This window comes from Rhipicephalus microplus, chromosome 10 (assembly GCF_043290135.1).
Source record: "Rhipicephalus microplus isolate Deutch F79 chromosome 10, USDA_Rmic, whole genome shotgun sequence".
Taxonomy (NCBI): domain Eukaryota; kingdom Metazoa; phylum Arthropoda; class Arachnida; order Ixodida; family Ixodidae; genus Rhipicephalus; species Rhipicephalus microplus.
The window spans coordinates 86,428,847-86,439,461 of record NC_134709.1 but is presented as its reverse complement, the minus strand read 5'-3'; the positions used below and the strand labels follow the sequence as shown (position 1 = coordinate 86,439,461).

The window sequence follows — 10,615 nt, the reverse complement described above, 5'->3', positions numbered from 1 at the left end:
TTAAATTGCATTTGTATAAAAATTTTATTTTTTGCTCGTTTTTTATTTGCATTTGCACAAGACAGCGTTTTACGGCCAAAATTATTGTGTGAGTGTCGTTTGTTTAAAGACACAAAATGTGCAAACAAAAACGTCATTATTGACAGTTTTGTAGCACAAAATGAGCTTGATGTACTTGAATTACGAGAGTTACTTTTTTTGTTAAACCACAAACGTGTGACGTTTTTTTTTTTATTTTGTATATTAGTAGTTTGCGTTTCTGTTTCGCAACCAGGTCGAAAACCCTGGTCCGCGTGAGCTATCGCGCCTCCTGCCAGACGATGTAACGATGGCGGAGGAGCCGGATCGTGCGATGTTTACGTTGGACTTGTTGCCCCAGGAATTGCTCGTGCACATCTTGTCATCCCCGCAGATCGAAGTGGACGATCTGCTGCGCGTTTCCCAAGTGTGCGCGCAGTTCCGCGATGCCGTGTGCTGTAACGAGCTGTGGAAGAGGAAATTTGCTCGTCGGTAAGTCGTGGATTTTCCATGGGGGGATGGGGGGGGGGGGGGGGTGGACCTGCCATTTCTTTTTCGCGCATCCCGTCTCCTGATGTTGACAAACCATGCGTTCTTTGGCGGCATTTGCTTCTAGCGTTACTTGTAATTGATTGATCCTCCATTCGCGGCACCGATATGGAAACCCATGTCGAAAGTAACGACGTCGTTTGGGTTCGCAGCGTTTGCCTGCGCAGTGGGAAAACGCCGCAGCCAGCAATCAGCTGATCGTTGACTGATCCTAACCGTCTCAGTCTCAATGTAAGTTTGGTTGTTTGGGGACTGCTTTGTACGTTAACGCGCAGTCGGGGGGCCGTCACTCGTAGATAACGTTGAATACGCGAACTCAAGTGCTATCGAAATATGCAACGTGCGGTTTCCCATTGTCTCGATCTGTTCGGCGTATTTTTGGAAGCCTCGTTTTGCGCAAGTAGAGCTTCGAGGGGGTTACCGAGATCGCCTTAACGAACTCGGCTAACTAGGCGGCATGTCCCAGAACTGATACGTTCGTTCGCGCGTAGTGGCGTAGCGTTGCGTAGGTCCGCGCCACCCCGGTGGCGTTTTCGGTGGCCCGTACAGGAATAGACGCCGGTGAACGGTGCCAGGATTGCGTACACATTTCGGGTACACTGACGTGCTCTGTAGGTGTACTGCGTAACGCACCCGGCGATGCCTCAAATGGTCGGGACTACGGGTCGGAACCCGCCTTGCGTAGTGCGTACCGGAGGTATGCGTACTTTAAATAGTCGCCTGTTGCCGTGCGACAGCAGGCTATTGCCCGCGCTGCGCATGGGTGAGGAAGCACGTGGTGTCATGACGTGCTGACGTTTGTTGGGGATGAGGATATATTCTGGAGTTAACGCTACAATAAATTGTAGAATAATGATAACAGCACGTGCTGCTTTGCCTTTTGCGTCTTTCAGACAGTGATTTTTGACTTGGATGATACGATGCACTGTCAGCGCACGGAGAGTTCGTCATTGTACCGTGAAAACTGAAGTAAAAAATCCCACCAATTTGTGAAGAACTGCAGTATTCAGCTGAGCTCGAGCCATGTCAAACTAATCATGATATATACAAATTAGGAAGTGTTACGAATGATATGTCTAGATGACGGACAAGAGTCGCTGATTGCACTTACAGTGTGCATTGGTGTCTGTGACAGCTTATCCTCTTAGTACAGAGAGACCCGACAGTGTATTTGCTTGCTGACAACTATGAAAGCAAAGCTTCATAAGGTAAATTGAAGTTTGCATTCAGTCTATGGCTAGATTAAGCGACTTCACTGTTAAAAGGTAGCCAATTTATTGGCTTGCAATTGTCATTAATGAGATAGCCTGTCAATTCCTTTATATCACATCATACATCATCAGCCTGACTATGCCCACTGCAGGGCAAAGGACTCTCCCATGATCTGCCAATCAACCCGGTCTTGTGCTTTCTGCTGCCACGTTATACCGGCGAACTTAAGAATTTCATCGGCCCACGTAGCTTACTGTCTCCCATTCTTGCGTTTGCCTTCTCTGGGAACCCAGTCAGTTACCCTTAATGACCAGTGTTAGTCCTGCCTACGTGCAACTTGCCCGCCCATGTCAATTTCTTCTTCTTGATTTCAACTCTGATATCCTTAACCATGGTTTGCTCCCTGATGTACTCTGCTCTCTTCTTGTCTCTTAAGGTTACATGTATCATTTTCCTTTACATCGCTCTCTGTGTCGTCCTCAATTTAAGCTGAACCCTCGTTGTAAGCCTCTAGGTTTCTCCTCCGTAGGTAAGTACTGTAGAGATGCAGCTGTTATATACCTTCCTATTGAGGGTTAGTGGCAGATTACGAATCATGATTTGGGAATGCTTGCCAAATGTTATTCACCCCATCCTTATTCTTCTATTTATTTCACTATCAGGGTTCGGCTCTGCGGTTTCTACCAGTCCTATGTAGACATATTCCTTTACAACTTCCAGTGTCTCTTTACCTATCGCAAAGTGTTGTTTTCTGCAGAGACTGTTGCATTACTTAAGTTTCATTCATATTAATTTTCAGGCATTCTGCATTTTATGTACAGATCAGTAATCATGAGTTGTTATTCTTGCCCTGAGTAACTCAAGGCAATGTCATCAGCGAACCGCAGGCTGCTAAGATACTCTCTAATAACTGTCATTCCTAACTCTTCTCTCCATTAAATCTCATCCCTAACTCTTCTTAATTCAGGGCTCTGAAAACCTTCTGTAAACATGCGGTGAATATCATTGGAGAGATCGTGTCTTCCTGCCTTACACCCTTTTTTATTGGGATTATGTCGCTTTCTTCATGGAGAACTATGGTGATGGTGGATCCACTGTATATTCTTCCAGTATGTTTATGTTGGGTTCATCGACGCCCCGATTCCGTACTGCCTGTATTATTGCTGATGTCTCGACTGAGTCAAACACCTTCTCGTAATCTATGAAGGCTATGTATAGAAGTTGGTTTTATTCCACACATTTCTCTATTACCTGATTGATAGTGTGAATATGGTGTGCGATAAATTCCAGCCACGGTTTATCGGGCCGTACACAGTTCTTGAAGAAACTTCACCAGTGAATTATCGCGTGACGTCACTTGTCCAATGGTCTCTTGCGGAGTAGCCTGTACGAAATCCTGCTTGGTTGAACTCTAATGCCGCCTTGATTCAATTAGCTATTATTTTGTAAATAGTTGTAGGGAATGGACAGTGAGCTGATCGGCCGGTAGTTTTTCAAGTCCTTGACGTTTCCTTTCTTATGGATTAAAACGATGTTGGTGTTCTTTCAAGATTCTGTTACCCTACTCATCAAGAGACACTTCGTAAATAAGGTGGCCAGTTTTTCTAACACAATTTCTCCGCCATCTTTCAGCAGGTCTGTTGTTACCTTATCCTCACCAGCGGCTTTGCCTCTTTGCATTTTTTTCTAGGGCTTTCCTTACTTCCCGTCTCATTGCCAGTAGGATGTCGAATTCCTCTGGGCTATTATTACTCCTTACAATACCATTCTGGTTGTTTCAGCATCTGTACAGCTCTGTGGAACTCCACCGCCTCCTCAACTATCCTATCCATATTGGTTATGACGTCTCAGCTCTAATCGGTGGAAGTATATCAATTGCCTCTTCCCTTCTCTCTTACACCTAAGATCACTGGCACAGTGCACTGCTTTGCAGGGCAGACTGCGAGACTCTGTCTGTAACATACCCAATTATGTAACCATAACTGCGAGGAAATGGAATATGTTAGCGCATCTCACGTCTCATTCGTTAGTAAGCAGGAAGACTTCCTGCCATTGCGGATAAATTTGTGTACGTCACGAAATATTTGCGTACATGAAGGAGCGCTGATCAGAATGGGCCATCCAAGAGGTTTTCCCCAGCGGTATATCCTGGCAGATTTGTCGGGAAGGTATTGCTGGACTTGGATTAGGTATTTAGCATTGACTTGACTTGGGTATGGAATGCTGTGGCTCTTTCAGGCAAAATATGCCTGCCATACAGCCACTACCTTGCTGTTTGTGTACGGAATAGTAAAAGCGTGCTAATTCGGATTTTGCGGACTCGTAAAGAGATGTCCGAATAAACTTAATTCTGAGTTACCTAAAGTATCAAAAAACAAATGTCTATTGCATCAACGCCTCTTCATTTCTTTGATGTATAAGTAAATACCGTACATTGCCTAAGAGCAGTGTGAAAGGCTCAATTTTTGCCACTCGCGACTTAGTTCACAATGTGGCAACGGCTCAACGCCTCCCAGTCTTGAGTAACGTGAAAGGTAATGACTAAAAATGTTGTTAACCTTAGTACCATACCGTAATTTGCACTAATGACGGTGGCGGTGCAGACACCACCACCTTGTTTCAGTTGTCTGCAAACGTCATTTCCTCTCGCTTGGGGCGCTTGGCGCGCTCCTTCAATTGTCGATGTTCACTGGATTGCAGCCAAGAATGACCGAATTTTGGAGAGTATGATGCAATTGAACATGCTTGGGACCCTGAAAAAAATGTTGGAATCATCTGATTTTTTCAGTATTGTGTGTCGCAATAATGTGCCTTTAATACATACATTGTCACAGGGTTGTGAAGGTGAGGAATGCAAACTATAGGCTGGTAAATGTAAAACTTTTTATTGGACTAACGTGTGCCCAGGAAAAGTAAGATTCAATGTTCTAGCAGCACTTGCTGTGTGAAGACAGCAACCAGCGTGAATGTTGGTCATCTGACAGTCGGTCTCAGTTGTTTTTTGCAAACAATTGAGTAAACATTTCAGCATTGTTAGTGCTCGTGTTAGCTCCAAAACAAACTCGGCTACTTGTGTTGTGCGTGCAGTCTTATCTGAGTAGTATCGGACCATCAATAAGTTCCTATCCAGGCCAGTGCCGCCTGTAATGAAAGTGGTTATGGCTTTTGTGGATGAAACCCGCCCAAGTTGAAATAAAGGTACATGCGGCTATACCTTTGTAAGTGTACTCTTTAACTTATTGAGGTTATGCTACTGTGTAATTGTGAAGGCAAGGGGCATAGTGGTGGGTCCCTCATATGGTGGTTTGATTGATTGATATGTGGGGTTTAACGTTTCAAAACCACCATATGATTATGAGAGACGCCGTAGTGGAGGGCTCCGGAAATTTCTACCTCCTGGGGTTCTTTAACGTGCACCCAAATCTGAGCACACGGGCCTACAACATTCCCGCCTCCATTGGAAATGCAGCCGCCGCAGCCGGGATTCGAACCCGAGACGTGCGAGTCAGCAGCCAAATATCTTAGCCACTAGACCACCGCGGCGGGGCATATATGGTAGTTTTGACACGCTAAACCGTACATATCAATCAATGGACATAGTGGTTCTCATACGGCATGTAACAGCATTGTCAGTATTGTATGTAAGTGCTATTCAACGTAAGCTCCTAATTTACTCTGAAATGTAATATGCAATGAATATAAAGTAAAGTTTGTTGCCTATATTTACAGCATAGGCTGAAAGCAATTTATGTGCATGGTTTTCTCGAAACATTAATTTGTTAACATTGTTTGTTTCTCATGTTGCATTATACTGGCCACACATTGATTGATACTTCTACAGTTGCATTGCTGTTGGCATGACGTTTTGCTACAGCAGAGCCGCGTTGTGAGCCATTTGCTAGTATCATAAGCTCTGCAGTCTGCTGACACGTTTTTCGCACGGCCACTTCCCTCTGCTATTCCTAGGTCTGAATTGACTCTTTCACTGTTGATTGGTCCCTCTTGTACATTCAGTGCAAATGCACAAGTCAGCATCAAGAAATGCAATCCCTGTTGAACTTGATCACAATTGAAAGTGCACCATGCAACTACTGTGTAAAGCAAAAGAACACAGTAGCAAGTGCTGCTGTATACAAGTAAAGCCAGTGGCTGCCAAACAAAGCTCGAACATTATTGAATGTTGAACAGGAATTTTCAGATTGCGAAGTGTGTGCGAAAGAAACACTTTATCTTCAAAAAAATGTTTTAGGCAGTCTCTAAAACAGGGTAGAAGCTAAAGGGAATATAAATCTCTGAGCTTTCTCTTGTATGCACTTATGAAAAATTTGCACATGTCCGAATGCTATCGGGATTTTGTTATCAGAATATTTACTATTTTGTCCAAATGTTACCAAGATTAGCACATGCCTTTTCATACAAACAAGTAAAGACTAACAGTGTTTGATATTTAATACTTTAAAATTATTCGTAACCATACAGGACAAAGCAGAATATGCTCCTTAGAGATAGCAAAATTATTACACATAATGAAATCCTTCACAAAACTGCAACAATGTTATTCAACAAGAATAAACTTATTGTGAATCGTAACAGTATTTTATTGTTTAAATTTTGTGTGCTCTTACTTCCTTTCTTCCTTTTTTTCTTTACTGTTTGTCTCCAAGTTGTTCATGTTCAGAGCGTCATTCGTTACTTTTCATCACAGTTCTAACTTTTCAGTTGTGTCATGACTGCATTTCAAAGAAATTCAACGTAAACCTGTGGTCCTGATTATCTGCCTTAGCTTCCTCGAGCCAGTGAAAAAAAAAAGACGAAATCTTTCTTTTTATCTAGGTTTCCTGACCTGTTTCGCCAGTACACTGCCAGCAACACACGATGGCGCGAGGAATGCATGGAACGCCTCTCGTGCGGAGTCAAACTCAGGTCATGGATGTCTATGATGTCGCGGGACTTCTACTCACACGACGAGCTCTCCGAGGAAGCCTTCCGCGGAATCATGTCCCTGAGCGACCACCCGCGGAGTCTGCTCTTCTTCAACGATGAGCTGGCGACTATCTTGGAGGACAATCAGCCGTGAGAGCCTTTCTCCTTGCTTGCTTTTGTCATAGGCTGTGTTTCAGTACTGTTCCCCTGCATATAGGTAAACAAGAAACGCGTCCTATAGAAAGCATACTCCGCTATGAACAGCTCAGCCAAATCTTGCAATCACATGGAGCAAAGAGAGTTTTTTGATTGTGTCATTTTCTCCGGCACCCTTTCTTCGCACAATGGCCCGTTCTCTTTCTTCGGAGCAGCTGGCACCTGCTGTCAAGTTCCAAGCAATGGATAGCGTGCTATTGACCAATAGTCGACATAAACCGAGAGTGACGTTTGGATCACGTGTGCTCCTCGCCATAAGAGGCCGTCGCATGTCAGTGCCGGCTCCATAGTCTGCTAACGTTACACAGAAGCCACGATAGTGTGTACAGGAATTGCAGCAGGAGAGAGTTATTGTGTTGGATCACATGCTCTCAAGGACTCGTAAATACGCTCTGACGTAACATATTTCTCCCTTTGCCATCCCTGCCGATGTGGTTACCAGCGTACTTGTTGGGAGGAGAGGACAGAAAGCACTTAAAATGTACAGCAAATCCCGTAACTCTGCTTTATCCTTGACATATTTGAGAAATATTTTGCGAAATTTGATTCGTGAAGGAATAAGCTCCAGTGTGGAGGTGATTCAATGACCCCTTGGAAAAATAATTCAATATCTGAAATTCTGTTCTGGTTTTGACTAAAGGCGCGTTTACACTAGAGCAACAGGACACCGACTTTGCTCTGCCGACTGTCTTTGGGAGCGTCTTTTGTATAGTTGTCGCCCGATTTACAGTGCAACAACGCAAACAGCGCGCTGATGGTCTCTGCAACTTGGTCCACGCCTTGTCTTGCTCACAGCCTTTCGTCGACCGATTCTCTAGTCACACTGGAGGCACACGCAGCGATACCGACTAAACTTGCACACCTGCTCCTTACTTTCGTCAATGCTCTCTGCTCTGCCATTGTCCCTCTCCGGCTATGTGGCATAGTGGGAAACACAAAAAGAGTGGGAAACACGAAATGGAAGTGAAGAAAAGACTTCTGCGGAGTTGCACAAGGTGCCTATTCAAACACCGCGGAAGTCTTCTGCGGGGCCTCATCATCTCCCCTAGGATATCCCCCTCCGTGGTCGCTTTTAGTTGAGACGTGGGCGAATTTTCGCTCGACTACAGAACTCCTGACAACACGCCGACGACAGGTCTACCAATGCATTTTGCTGGTGTTTTCAGTCTGCTGTCATGTTACACTACAACAGGCTGTCTTTTGAGGCGTCATCTCCGTCGTCGGGCCAGTCTGATTACGTGGTCTTGTGACTTCGTCGGCAGGCTCGGTCGAGTCTGCGTCGGGGTCGTATCAGTGTCATGTCGCTCTAGTGTAAACGCGCCTTAAGGTGGCAAAAGCGAGCTTTGGGAAGTTTGGCACTGGAATAGCAAAATGGTGTAGGCTACTGAGCGGTTCAAACATGGTGGCAGCTGGGCCATCCTGTGTGTTCTTGATGGTGTGGAACAGACACGGCGGCTTGAGAACTTGCCGAGTGTTTAAAAGCGGCTATAAAAACTCACCCCAAAATTACAGACCCATTTCTCTAATATCCATCTACTGTAATATGCTTGAGCATATAATCGCCTCCCATATTTATAATCACTTAGAACAGAATGACTTTTTCTTCCCAAACCAATATGGATATAGAAAGGCTCTATCATGCAAAACACAGCTTTTCGAATCCACGACTGACCTACATCATCACTTAGATCTAAACCTGCAAATTGACTGTCTTCTTCTGAATTTTTCCGAAGCTTTCGATCGTGTTGCTCACTGCCGCTTAATCTCTAAACTTTCTTCTTTGTGTATAGATTCATCAACTTTATCATGGATATGGAACTTTCTTACTAACCGGCGGCATTCACCATTGTTAATGATTTTTCATCCCCACTTTCATACGTTTGTTCTGGTGTGCCGCAAGGGAGTGTTCTCGGTTCACTGCTTTTTCTTATTTATAATAATGACTTACCAAGTAATTTATCCTCACAAGCGTGCATTTTCGCTGATGACTGTATAATTTACCGAGCAATAACTAGTACTTGTGATCACGTAATAATTCAAAATGACCTTGACCTCATCAGCAATTAGTGTAATTGTTGGCTAATGTCCCTTAATTCAAGTAAATGTAAAGTAATGTCCCTCTCTCGCAAACATTCTAACTCTGAGTTTTCTTACTTTATTATTGGCAATCGCGTATCCAGTGTTGACTCTTTTAAATATTTAGGTGTAACTTTCACATTTAACCTTTCTTGGACTACCCACATCACCAATATCTGCTGTGACGCTTCACGATCATTAGGCTACATACGTCGCAATCTACGTAAGACGCCCACAAATATACGTGCCTTATCTTACGTAACATTTGTTCGCCCTCAGCTGGAATTCCCTTCTGCAGTTTGGTCCTTTCATTACAGCTATTTAACTAACATGCTGGAGTCGATCCAGAATAGAGCCGCTAGATTCATCTCACAAAACTACGATCATAGCGCAAGCATAACACAAATTAAAAAAAACTTATCACTCTCCCATTTAAGCAGCCGACGCGATATAAACCTCCTTTCATTACTTAATAAACATGTACATGAAAAAAGGCCATTATCTATGACAACTGCAACTGCATTCACATCATAGAGACTTAATCACCTTTAATTCACGCACATGTACGGTAAAACTTACATCTTTAACTCATATGCACTCCCCCATGTCATCCGCATGTGGAACAGCCTTCCAGATGAAATCGTAGCTGAACGCAATCGAGGAAAATTTCGGCACGTTCTACTTACCCATTTCCAAGATTAACTGCTCGTTTTATTCATATTGTTACGGGGAATAAAGTATACACGATGAATATACTGGCGAGCAAATGCGTACAACAACGCTGCAGTCCGAGCACGTTCCCCTCAGTACTTCGTCGTTGTAATAACCACTTCGTCGATGGCGGTAATCAACACAGCATCTCCAGCTATTGCCCTTCTTTTTAACAAGTACAACGAGTGAGGACCAGGGACTAGATGAGGGTTCGATTATGCCCTTATGAAGCATTTCATCGACTTCTCGCTGTATAATAGCACGCTCCAGGGCTGACACACGGTAGGGCCGTCGGCGAATTGGTCGAGCGTCACTGGTGTCGATGCGATGGGTTACCACGGATGTCTGGCCCAAACTATGGTCGCCGAAGTCAAAGATGTCCTGATAAGAAGCAAGCACATGGCAGAGAGCAGAGACTTGTTCAGAGATGAGCTTGTCAGATAGCATTGGCTTGAAAAGGTCGGAACAGGAACGTGACGAGAGCGACGTTCATGAAAAATCGGGTGGCAAATCGGTGGTTAGGGCGGAAACTGTGGGGTCCACCAGTGGTGTCAGAAGCGCAAGCGACATGCCGCGAGGAATAACTTGTGCTGAGAAGCCAAAATTGAGGACGGGAAATGAAGTTCGGTTGTCCTTAACGGTAACCACCGCGTTGGGGAGTGCAACATTACGGGTCATGGCCACGTCAGAAATTAGGGCAGCAACATAATCACCATCGGGTACTGGAGGATATGGCGAGAGTTGGACTTGGACGGCGGCTTGCGGTGGAAGTCTGAGGAAATCGACAGAGCGTAGACGAGGTGGGCTGGTAGAGACGGTCTCTGAGAAGGATGGTAGTTCGAGCCGTAGAAGGCCTTTGGAACAGTCAATGAGCGCAACGTGTGAAGTCAGAAAGTCGAGTCCAAGGATG

The 10,615-nt window shown here is 44.5% G+C and overlaps 1 protein-coding gene across 1 annotated transcript in view; it reads left to right on the top strand.

Annotated features, from left to right (window-relative positions):
• Positions 1-287: 287 nt before the first annotated feature.
• LOC119181287 (F-box only protein 21) overlaps positions 288-10,615 on the top strand; it is a 55,450-nt gene continuing 45,122 nt past the window's right edge. Inside the window, exons 1-2 of the mRNA XM_037432490.2 lie at positions 288-510; positions 6,613-6,852. Coding sequence (XP_037288387.2) covers positions 329-510; positions 6,613-6,852 — 422 coding nt within the window. The 5' untranslated portion in view covers positions 288-328. The remainder of the gene's footprint in view (positions 511-6,612; positions 6,853-10,615) is intronic.